Raw genomic sequence first — 13,044 nt, forward strand, 5'->3', positions numbered from 1 at the left:
ACAGCAGTCCCATTTTAAGGAGTATAATATATGCATTTTTCATGTTATAAAAAAAAAATTACTTTAAATTCTCTCATAGATCTAAGCATTTAATTCTCAAAAAAGTTGGACTCATTTTAGTACAGTATTGACTTAACCAAAGGCAAAAAAAAGATCAAAGGTCTCATCACAGTAACTTATCTAAAGGAGTTTCTTTTCTTGCAATAAACCCATCCCCAATTTAATTTCTATTTTATAAATAGGATTTTAATACTGTAATTGCACTTTACTTTGCAATTTTAGCACTTTTATTTTTAAACACAATATTTGAATATTGGTTCGATCTTTTTCACTCCAAGATGACAAAACAGCAAAATAGCATTGAATCAGGAGCACTACTGTTAATCAAAGACCTGGCTACTCAGAATACAATATAATTAACATGCAAGTTGCTAACTAATTATACATTATATAATTATACATTTATGTAATTTAAAGCATATATAGTAAAGTCACATAACATATACATTATATATTTAAAGTATAAACAAAAGACCAATTCTGGAGAACATCTAGTATTAAACTACACAGTAATCTACTAAATCAATGAGATTATACATAGTAATAATACAATATACCTCTCAGACTGGGCATACTATTATTTGTGCCGGCATCTTGTATCAGAAACTTGTTTCTGACTCAGAAGAAAGATCATGTTTGAACTTTCAAATTAAATTATCTAATTTATTCAAAAGACAAGAAGTTGAATATTCTTAAGTGTAGAGCTTGCTAAGCATTACTGCATTTAATAAACACTTGAGGGTATTTTTAAGGCTTGAACCCTAATAAACATCACCAATAAATGGGTTTCTAATTAAAGAACAAATGCAAAATCACACCTGAAAAAAGTGTCATAGCAGGTTGTTTTTTTTCAAGCTAACATATTTAAAAGTATGCGGAAACAATTTCTGAAAGGACATTATAACTTTCAAATACTTCATGTGACACATATACTGTTGCCAATTTAAGAACACCCTCTTATACAACAAATTTATATAAACACAGAAAAATGAAATTAAGTATGCAGGAGGTCTTTGTTTCATTCCTTCTTCTGTCTTGGCAACGGTTAATATCTGCTGATGAGCAGCTACATTCATTTGTAGATCTCCAAGTGCTTTCCCAAGGTAAGCATCATTATCCTCATTTTTCAGATGGAAAACTAAAAGATTAAGTTACTCCCTCCAGATCATGCAGCAAGTAGTAAGCCAAAAATAGAACTCATTTTCCATATGTAACACCCAGTTCTGTATTCACTGGACCACGCCGCCTTCCCACAAGCATCAGTCACACCTAATCAGCTGCAAAGCTGAATTTTGGGTGGCACTAAGAGAAAGTTGCTTTTTAACTCTTAAATTTAGGACTATGACTTTTCACTTACTTCGTAGATGCAAACTTTCCCAGGCACCCTACTAACATGATATTTATTAAAACTGGTTTCAATTAAGCCTATACGCTAGTTATAAATCTTGCAGAGCGCAGAGCAGGGAAAACTGGAGGCAAAGCAGATATTTTAAACTGTTCCATGTGGAGAAAGCACCATCTTCATGGTGTGAACTGTGGGGTTGTCCTATGCAGGGACACGAGTTGGACTCAATGATCCTTCTGGGCCACTTCTAACTCAGGACATTCTATGATTTTATGATTCTATGATCTTAAGAAACAAATCCACAGAGAAAACTACACAGAACTCGAAAAAAATATCTGCTCAATATGCAAGTGTGATCAAGAAGGCAAACAAGCTATAAGCATGCACTGGGGTAGGACACATGTAGACTATCTTGTGCCCAACTTCCCCCTTTACCTCCCCCCAACAAAGCTTCCCAATTTCAATCTTTAAATAAAAGGTTGGGCTTCAGAATAAGAATAATGAAAACATTTAATGCATAGGAAAAAACTTTCCTGTGATGCAACACCAAAAGGTTAAGATGTTTCTTACAGTGAGCTGCAAAACAACAGGGCAAATGGTAAACTATAAAAAAATAATAAAATTACATAAAGGATACAGTAAGTCTGTGTTATCCTAACACAAAACCACAGAAACATGTGATAGAAGATAGGATGTGGCTAACACTGAAAACTGACTTAAAAGAAACATCTTTTGTCTGAGTAAAAAAATTTAGAAGTGTCCTAGGGGGGACTGGATATATTTACAGAAAAGTAAAACTAGTTATTTAAAAAACAATGGTAGTTAATCAAAATGACTCTAAGAACACAGGCAGAAGAGTATCAAGAATCTAGTCAAACCATCGCATGCCATCCACTGCTATCATAAGTGACTGCACCACATCTCTTTCATTACATTAACAAGTGAATGCTTCTTCTGATACAGCCATTCCTGAGGTAAGAACCCAGACCAGAGCTTATACGAATCACAAATGTAGATAGTTTTATTAACAAAGCTCTGAATAAATAAAACTCATGAAGTTGAATGCACACTAATAATTATTTAGCAGAACTATTACTCATTTCTCTACTGCAGGATTTCGCAAATTCTTAAGCACATCATGCTAACCTTTCCTACAAGTTGCATATCAGCACAGAGCCACAATATGATCCATTATTGCAATCCTTGTGTTCCCAGTACTTCTAGGAGGAGATCCTTCACACAGGAAAATAATATGCTTCAGATCAGTCTTAACATTTGCTATAGGGGAATTATAAACACCCTAAATGGACAAAGCAACCTAAGTAACATGAAAGTTTTCCCCTGTAAGGATCACCTCAACAACTTAAGAAATTATGCATTAAAAAATTAAACTACCATTTAAGGTGTTATCCTGTTCTGAAAATATCTCTAGTTGAATATTGAGAGAGTTCATGTTTACTGTTTCTCAAGGAATTCTCTTAAGTGTGCTCAATTTGAAATTAAATGTATTTTTCACCTGGTTTGACAGGCTTGCAGCTTGACCTTGACTTTTGTCAAAAGCTATTATTTCTGCTCTATGCATCACCACTCTAAAGAAGTTCTCAAAGTGGATCTCAGTCAAAAGTTCTGCAGGAAGACATGAGACAGGAAACAAGGTGATTTACTTCTCCCCTCCTAAACAGTTTGGGTGGAACTCAGAGTAGTAGGAAACAATAAAAACATATCATTGGTAATAAATACTATCAAGAGAACAGATAGAACACGCTGAATAAAACCTTAGTAAATAAAGCTGAATCACTTCCACAATTATACCATAATTCCATAAGCACAACAATTACTGGCAACACTAAATGATTGCATCAAATATTTTTAAGTACCTCTTCACTACAAGAGTTTTCCTGTTTTTGACACATGCTTTTATCATGAACTTCTGTTATAGACTCCTGACTTTTTCCCCAAATCATCCTCTATTTGGGGCAGGGGAAACAATCTTCTCCACTCAAACCCTATTTAACTGAGCCCATACATCCACATGCTTTTTGCCCCATCCAATTGCTGCTACTGTCAGGGCTCATATCCAGCTGTCAGTTCTTCCTTGCATTAACACTGTTCTGAATCACAACAAATTTCTTGCCACCAATGCAGTATTTCCTTCTTATTATTTTTATTTTTAAAAGTGTGTGTCATTTTTACCAGTTAATTACCATATGCATCATACTGAGGGCTCAAGACATCTAGGAGAGCAGGTGCTTTTACACTTTTACCATCTAAAATACTCATGAGAAAAGAACAGGTGGTTTAGCTTTTCTTTATCAGCTGTGTGATGGGTATGAATCACCCCCTCTTTGGTTTCTCTCTGATACCACAGTTCTCCTCTTCCTCCTCTCACTATTCCTGCTCAAAATATTATCTCCTGAAGCAAGTTATAACCCTCCCTGTCCTTATGTCATTCATGAGTTTTCCTTTCCTCTTTTCAACTCTTCTCTCACTTTGGTCTGACTTCTCTTTTGTGGACACCCTGAAAAGCTCCATAGTAGCCTCTGGCAATCTCGTTACCTGGCTTTGGTTGAGCCATCTGAAGATGGACTACAGGTACCAGGGCAGAAGGATGCACAAGGATTTACTATGTTTTGTATCCAGTTGGAAAAAAGTTGTCCATAAATTACCAGATAATATTGTTATTCCTGGAACAAACTATAACACGCATGTGTGCGTTTATATTAGGGGGAAATGTGCTATATGTAAACATGAATCATAAAAACAAATGAAGCACAGGACAAAGCATCAGGTTGAGCACTTTAGTTTCTATTCAAGGATATTTTGGTTTTGTAGGTTTAAAGAGACCCATACCATTACTGTAAAACCATTCTTGTATTTATGCTTTCTGTAATGTTCAGCAGCTATGAATTTGGTGTTATAAGTTTCTAAAAGCTGTATCCAATTACAGTGCTGACTGATTTGAATAATAGTGTGCCTGACATATTCCAAGATAAGTGGCTGCTACATTTCTTTGATATTAGGGTCATATACTGTACTTATCTATTTTTACTCCACGCTCTCCATTGCCTAGTGATAAATTAATTTCTCACTGTTAGTTTGGCATGTGCCCTGCAGTTAAATTCATTTTCTTTCCCATTGAAGAAAGAAAAAGTTTTCTGAAGTATGGCAACTATCCTCCTTATTTTTAGAAACAGTAATCACAGATTAAGTTCAAAATACTATTTTAAGAGGGCCATTCTCACATGAAGTCTTAAAAACCATTTTTGTATTTCCATTTTTAGAAAATAATCTGATGGTGCTGAACAACATGTGACAATAGTTATTTAACTACTCGCACACAAGACTTTTTACAATATATGGATATCATTTGAAAGAACAGGTTTTAACCTTAGGGTTTAATTTTTCTTCCCTCCTGATGCACAAAGCTCAGCAAAGGACCTCATGTACCTCTGCAATTATTGTCAATGACAAAAAAAGTTGAGAGTAGATCTGAAAAGAGAACACAGCCCAAAACATGTAACCACTATCCAGGCAGCAACAATCAGTTCTTGTGTGATTTGAGTTGTTTACGCAGCAGGGAGTACGACAAAATGTTCCCGGTTCTTTGCTGGTTACATGTTTTACGAGGAGCTCAGCAGTACCAAGAAAGAGGCACTTTGCAGAATCAGCCTTTTCATGCAGAAATTCTTTCCCTGTTCAGCATACACCTTCGATCTCTTTCTATCTAACACCTCTATTTCATTGCAGCTACCTTCTGAAGAAAGGGAAGAAGCAATTTAGTAAACGCATAGTGGCAACCATGAGGAAAGCAGGTATGAATGTGATAGCGGAACATGTGTTCATGTTCTGTAGATGATGAAAGGACTAAAGACACTGGCAAACAGAGAGTGTTCTCAAGCATCCGATATTACTGATAGCTGTCTTTAACTTATCTTCAAAGATGGCAATTCTGAAGTAAAGCACAGAGACCAGACTAATTCTTGAGCTAAACCAGAACCAGGAAAACAGATGATTGCCTCTATTTCGAACTGTCAAAGCCATAAAGGATGGCAAAGATGCAATTGTGGTATTGCAATCCCAGGAATAACAACATAGTTGTAGTTAAACTCAGGCTTTTCACCTAACGCTGCGTACTACGCTGCAAATTAACATGGAAGGCATTTTCTGGCATTTTAAGACTGTGTGACACAAGAATGACTACACATCAGGTAAAGTGACTGCTTGTCCACAGATTGCTACCACTCTGCTTGAAATTCAAATTGCATCACAATTATCTTAGATAAGACTAGTATCCAACACATCATCTTAAAGTCTAACTTTTCAACAGCAAAATTTAAAGCCCGCGAATAAGAAACTGAATCATCAGCTAAGATATTTTATTTCTTGAGTCAAATCAGCACAAAGTACCTTACCAGTAATTATTAAAGTCACAGTGTAGGTTCTATATACCAGTCCCAGTAGAAACAAGGCTAGGCTAAAAAATGCCTGTGCCTCTGGTATTTTTTCTCATCACTCCCATCCACTTTCACAATGATAAGTATACCATGTTGTACTGCTGCAATTCCTTATTAAATTGTAAATTTAAATTGGAAATACAAAATTACTAAAGAAAAACGACCAAAAAGAATACAAACTACCATCCTTTCCCCAACAAACAAATGCCCTCTACCTTCCATGACTTTGCTAAGCTTAATTATACCTATAGTTTTGAGATTCCCTAATGGAAAGTGCTACAAAGCAGAAAGCACTAACAGAATGAATCATGACACATACTGATACACCACTGATTGCAAATCTATACCCTTTTTATTTGCACCAAGGGGCTATGCTTCGTATACTCATGAAAAACTACTTCCAAGTAGTAAAGTATCATAATTGAAGGCATGTATGGTAAACAAACAGACTGAGGATTAACAGGTATGTGATTTTCTTGTAGTTTATTTTTGATAGTGTAGCAACCAGATGATTTGAAAGATTTATATAGTTTGCATGCTTGATTCGTGAATTAAAGTTTCCCTCAGGCAGAGAAAAAGACAGACTGAAAGACAAGGTTAAAAATCCTTGAAGGCATCCTTCTCAGACATGCAATACTCACACTTTTCTCAGAATGCTTTAGCACATAATTATTACAGATGAAAAAAAGTTGCCAGACTTGTACATAAACCAGAATTTCATTCAAGACCTTTATGGGTGAAAGCACTTAAAAAAAAAATCACTTTAATGACTGCCTCAAAACCACGTGAAATGCTTTAATTAAGACACCCCACACACCCATCCCACTTTTTCAAGGCTACTTACATCAATGACTGATGAACTTGAAAGACTTAATCCCTCTAGGTCAGCTGTTACACTTGGGGACAAAACAGCTGCTGTTGGAACTGCCACAGGAGTTGTCACAGGACAGACTAGAAGTAAAAGGCAAGGGATACTTAACTTTTAAAAAATTTAGAATATTAGGAATGAGAATGAGCTATTTTCATGACGTGTAAAAAAGGTTTTACATCGTGATCTAGTTATTTCATCCTTGTATATATGTTTCTTAGATTTTTTTCAGACATAAAGCCCCAATACTTAATGAAAATGTAAATAAAATGGATATATGTATTGACTACAGTATTTACGTCTATTTTATCCATATTATGCAGCACATTTTCATTTACAAGTTATGTGCAAAGTACATATTAATGCAACTCTAACATGCATTGCACCTACAGGAGTAAATTTGAAGAATGGTACTACAAAGCACAGCCAAAAACCAGTGCCACCTCTGCCCTTCCCTTCCAAGATTACAATTTAATCTGTCCTCCAAAATTGTAACTTTTACTATCTTATTATAGTACTACAATTGGTTCATAGGTTGCACAGATGTTGCATGAATGACATTAATTGACACCCGAGAAAACAAGCTCACTTTAAGAGAAAACAAGTCCAGACACACAAAAATTCTCAAAATTAATGTTTTACATACCAGTACATTCTAAATTTTGAAACTATTTCTCAATTCTAAAACAAACAAAATCACATATTGTAATAATTATGCATAAAAATAAGTCAATAATCTAAGCTTTTTGTCAGGAAGCTGGTACAATAAATGAACAGAATCAATGTTCCAGACATTTAAAATTCATTGAATTAACTGAATTGAATTTATGTCACAGGAAAAATGAGGCTTTAATCAAGATACTCACAGTCATCTAAATCTAAAAGATAAACATCTTGTTTATTTGGAGCTTTTCTATCTTGTACTGGTTTTTCTTCTTTCTGTCAAAATACACAAATATTTCCTCTTATACCATATCAGCAAAATAAAAGTCTTTAATACTTCTATGAAGCAAAGTGTGTCTTCTTTGCTGAACAAAAAATTATCTATTTTCAGGGGTCAGTACCTAGTGAGAAAGATTTTTTTGTACAGGTAAGCTGAACCCAAACTCCACATTTGAGTTACATTTACCCCTCTAAAGCCCATGTTTTTGTTTAATATAGTTACTGTTGCTATTCAAAGAAAACTTTTGGTGACAGATCAGACATTTCTGTTGAGATCACTAAAACAGAGACAGAAGCATTTTTTGTGAAGACAAAAGTAACCTGGCAAACAAAATAATATTTCAACAAAATTTGTTTCAGTATAGCTAAATAAAAAGTTATAAAGAAATCTAATAAGAGCAAGTGTTGGTCACACTTACAGAGAACTTAGTTTGTCACAGCTCAATATGGATTCCCATTAGGTGGCTTAGTAAAAAGGACTGGTCTTTGGATGTAGCCAGAACCTGGACACATTACCCCCTGGATGCACATCAGCCAGTTTATCACCATGCTATTCCCACCCTTTCTTAAGCATCCTTCACCTGGATCCACCGAAGAACCTTTCTGCGTTTGCTCTCTCTGTCTCACTCAATGGGCAGAAGGCTCCGTCCCTCTTTCGGAGAATTTATCCACTGCCTTTAGACCTTAAGACATTGCTTGAAAGTATTTTAAATGTATTCTTTTCAGCAGTCATACTTCTTTGAACCTTCTAGTTTACCAGTTTCCTCTTTAACAGCATGTGACAACAAATGCATATACATATATTAATGCATATACATATATTATTCTTTTACCTTTTCTAATACATGAATAGGTCTAAATAAATCAGCAAAACTCTGTATGCCCATCCGGGTTTCAATTTCTTCAGCATTTCTTGCAAGTTGTCACAGACTCTTCAGGCAAACAGGATACAAATTCCTACAGGAGTTTGGAGCCCTGTCAGAAACTCAGTAGCTAGAATCACTTTATTTGACTATCATCAGAGAATAAAATGACCTGTCCTTTCTAAAGGTGCACTCCCTGTCTTCCAGTCTCTCAGCCTTACGGTCAGTTGCAAACAAACAATACTCCGGAGTATTGTTTGAAGCTGTTGATGTGAATGACTATCAGGCTTGACCTGGGCCAAAATGACATTGCTCATCATTTTCTTCCAACAAACCCAGGGCTCAAATAGACAGTAGTTGCTTATGTGATCCTTACAGATGTGCTTTAGATATTTGGGGAGGAGAAGAATCTTGTGGGCAGAGAATAATAGAAGTCACTGTTTTAAAAATTATTTCAGTGCTCCTTATCTCTAAGATATTTGAGTGTTCTGCAAATGCTGATTTATCCGAAACACAGAAGTTGACTGGACAAAGGAAATATTAAAAATATCTTTAAAATTGTGCTAATGTTATTCTATTCCTTATAAGCATTGTCCAGAATGATTAAGAGTATCTGCTTCAGGAGCTGCCCTCTTGAGTTCCCAGCTACCAGACTTCATTTTCTCTTCCAGTGTCATTACTGGCAAATCATTAAGCTTCTTCTGGCTATTTTTTTTTTAAATCTGTGAAATAAGGATAAAGAGTATACTTAATGAGCTACAGGTTCTACTTCAATGTCTATGAAGTATCAGAGGAAGAACTGCACAATAATTCTTTTAATGAATCCCAAGTCTTTTAATGGCACAATTTGCTGAATATTTACCCCTGAATTTATATATTTTTTAAAAGAACTCTGAATTTCCAAACTGTTTCACTCCCTACTCCCACTTCTCCATACGATACAGTTCTGTCTTAACCTTTTGAACCTTAATCATAGCTGATTTTTAGCTAGAATTCTGTATTTGCTAATAATTCCAGTAGAGATGGAATTTCTCCATTTCCTCTTATTATGCAACCAATTAAAGTCTATGAAAAGTGGATCATCCACATAAGAGTCTACAGCAGAAGGATTCTGTATATGCTTCAGTTCTGCCAGTGGCAGCATTGCTAGGTGAAGATGTTTAAAAAACTTAGGAGTCAGAGGCAAGAAAACCCTCTTACTGTTAATCTGTTTACTGAAGACAATTAAAATATTACACTTTATGTCACGAATAATACCAATAGTATGCTTCAGTTCATTTTTTTCTCTTATTTATTTTGTTATTCTAAAGTAGTTACTAAGTACATACCACAAAGCTTGATATATAATTTTGTAAGATAAAATGCATTTCTGCACTGATATTATTTTGAATCTACTATATAATTAATATTTTAAAATGAGGAAAAAACCCTTCAAGAGAATTTATTTCTTATACTTCAAAATAAAATAAAATAGCCCTAAGATAAGGCACAAGCAAAGAATCATTACATCAAGGTAATGCCTGGTGAGAAAAACTTCCACTGCACACTTTGTCAGAACACTGTACCTAAGTGCATCACTTTACTGTAAAAACAAAACCAAACCAAAACCATACACAGAAAAAAACCCCAATCCTACCATCTGGGAAATGTAAAATCAGAAGCTAACTAAATCAAGACAAAGCTAATGTTAAAGTATGGTCATATTTTATTTTCTACTTCAGTCAAGTATGTTAAGCTTAAGTAAATACTCAGCTACTTATATGAGTGTGTTTGTATGCAATATATACAAAACCACACAAATATTTTCTTACTTATACGTATATTTCTATATATGTGTAGGTACATTAATTGTGGGCAATTCTGTAGAAAACACTAAAGAAATCTATTTACAATGGTCTTGCCTATTACAAACATGATTATTTTTTAATTCGTTTTTTCCAAGAAAGGAAAATTGATTGGCTTTCTAGGAATAATAAATAGCCAATGACTGCAACAAACACTACCAACAGATATTTCTATTGAATGAAAAAAGCTTTGCATTCTAAATCAAGACAATAAAAAGGTTCTGACATGTCTGGCATTCCTCTGTAACATAATTTTTCATCTTTTTTCTTAAAAACTAAGTCTACAATATAAACCAAACAGTTTCCTACCAGGATAGCCCACTACGGGAAAAGCAGAATACTAAACAAAGAAGTTAAGCTATATTCCATCAAACATTTCTCCATTTGCAATTCATCTTGGTAATAGAGATGGAACCTGGTAAATGCATATAGGACTTGAAGCAGGAGATTTCTCTTGCTCAATGCATAATTCATGTGCTCCGCCTGCAAAGTGTGTAAAATGAGAATTTCACACCGCAGCATGAGCCATGGAGCTGCAGAGAAAAGGCAGATGAAATCATATTTTGCTGTGCGAATTTTATTTCTTATCCTCCCAATATTTATACAAAACCATCACTGACAATCCAAATGCATTAACAGATCACCCACTGTTTCCATTGTGTTAGCACTTGAAAAGAGATCAGGCAGAAAGATAGACAATTTGTTTTTGTATATTTTTAAATAGTGGATCAGGTTTTTAACAGCTGAGTGACTGTATTATACTTGTATAAGGAGGTCAACAGTAGCTGATTTAAAAATCCCACTGTAGAGACACCTACTTATACATGCATCATCCTCAAATCTGTATTTTAGCTCTACAATATTTATGCTTACAGTATAATATGTATCTGAACAGCTCAAACTACCCATATTTCAAAATGATATAAAACACTGCAGTACAAGAGACTGACTTTTCTATTCACTGCAGCTCAATTACAGTGAACACAACAGCTTTTTCAAAATTATTCTTCAAGAGAAAAATATATGAAAGCATTAATAATGTGTTCAGGAAAAATAATCTGAAGATTTTGTAACCCATTTTAATGCTAGTAAATGCATGGATGTATGTACAAATTAACCTCTCATCTGAGTGTAACTGAACCTTTTTTATTATGAAAATTCTGCTGAGCACAGCAATGGTACCCAACAGAACATATAGAATGGTAAACACCACCCAAAACATCAGCTATGTAATGTAATTCATAACGTGTGACGGAGAAGCTATAAAAATAGAGCCTACTAACTACTTCTCTTATCAGTATATATATCTCAGAAAATCTTTTAAGTTTTATTTAAAGGGAAAGGAAATCCTAATGAACCATCTCCCCTTACACACTGACCAAATAAAGAAAAACCTGTAGCAGAATAAGGTAAGCAACGGCTTTTCCAATAAAAATCTATTAGAATAAAACCACATATTTTTGAAATCCTGGCTCAAACCATCTGCTTCCTGGGTGGTCTGAAAAGAAGTCAAGTAGGAAGCAGAAAAACTCTAACATCATCCTGGAAATAAAATAAACATGGCTGGTTCTTGTAAACTGTACCTCTACACAAGGGCTCTATACAAGACTTTATATTGTTCTCTAAAGTTTGTTAACAATTGCTTTTCTTTCCAGTTTGGAAGGGATTATCTATGTTATCATCAGTTAGCTCTACCTATCATCACGGGGCTCAAAACACATATTTCTCCAAAAAATCTGTTAAGCTAGTTAGCATAACCGTCACCTTTGACACAAAATACCTGTGATTCTTCTCATCATCCCCTCATCCAATTACACCTCTGAATATAACCAAGTATCAGAAACACCCCAAATAAAAATGGAGGCATCCAGCCTGGCTTAAATGGAAACTAACTTCATGGCTCTAGAGATTAATATAGTACACTGAAACAGTCCTCTGTTCAAGAGTGTTAAATTAACTTGCCCCTGCCCCCTTCATATATGATCACTGATGTTCACTGTGTACCAGTGATTGCTTGTTGCCCTTACATCAAATGTGCTAATTTCTTATTGAAAAATAATTTACGGAACATAGATATTTAGCTTTTGCATAGTGAGCTCTATGATGTCTTTTCAATAATCTCCTCCTTTTCTTGCTACCATGCATGTAAACTCATTGCTATTTGTTTTAACATTTTTGTGATGTTTAAAAGGTTTGAAATTTTTCTAGTTCTACCCTTTGACTCTGATCAAGACTTCTGTCAATTCCTTATAAATACTTTTTGTTCCCAACACAATTATTTGTAGGTGCTTCTTAATCAAGTAAGACTTCAGGACTACTGCAATGCTCTTTGTCTTCTTTTAAAATTCCAGGGCTTGACAATTTTCAACTGACTTTCACAAAACAATCTCAAGCTTCTTGGAAATTCTGGTTCTCATATTATGCAGTATATTTGACTTCACACATTCTCAACATCTGTTTTAAAAGACAAAAAGCTTTATCCTAGTCGTCCTCACATAACCTGCAAAAGAACCAGAAGGGTAGTCAAAGAAATAATGAACAATGGGACTGATATCCTGAGAAAAATTGGACAAATGAAGCCGAGAGAAGACACGATTGTTTGAATAAGGTTTTGCAGTGGCTGCTCAGGACTAAGCAGGTCAGAGCACCTACTAGTTTCTGGTGAAGA

The 13,044-nt window shown here is 34.8% G+C and overlaps 1 protein-coding gene across 4 annotated transcripts in view; it reads right to left on the reverse strand.

Moving 5' to 3' along the window:
* Positions 1-13,044, reverse strand: part of AP3B1 (adaptor related protein complex 3 subunit beta 1) — a 154,008-nt gene that overhangs the window by 43,622 nt on the left and 97,342 nt on the right. For 3 of the 4 annotated variants that reach the window (XR_002417582.2, XM_005505942.3, XM_065047388.1), the window contains exons 21-22: positions 7,594-7,666; positions 6,704-6,810 (exon numbers count right to left, since the gene is read on the reverse strand). The exons of the other annotated variant lie outside the window; for it this stretch is intronic. Coding sequence is in view for 2 of the 3 variants with exons in the window: in XM_005505942.3 (XP_005505999.2) it covers positions 6,704-6,810; positions 7,594-7,666 (180 nt within the window). In the remaining variant the exon portion in view is untranslated. The remainder of the gene's footprint in view (positions 1-6,703; positions 6,811-7,593; positions 7,667-13,044) is intronic. 4 annotated transcript variants of the gene reach the window in all.

This window comes from Columba livia, chromosome Z, assembly GCF_036013475.1.
Source record: "Columba livia isolate bColLiv1 breed racing homer chromosome Z, bColLiv1.pat.W.v2, whole genome shotgun sequence".
Taxonomy (NCBI): Eukaryota; Metazoa; Chordata; class Aves; order Columbiformes; family Columbidae; genus Columba; species Columba livia.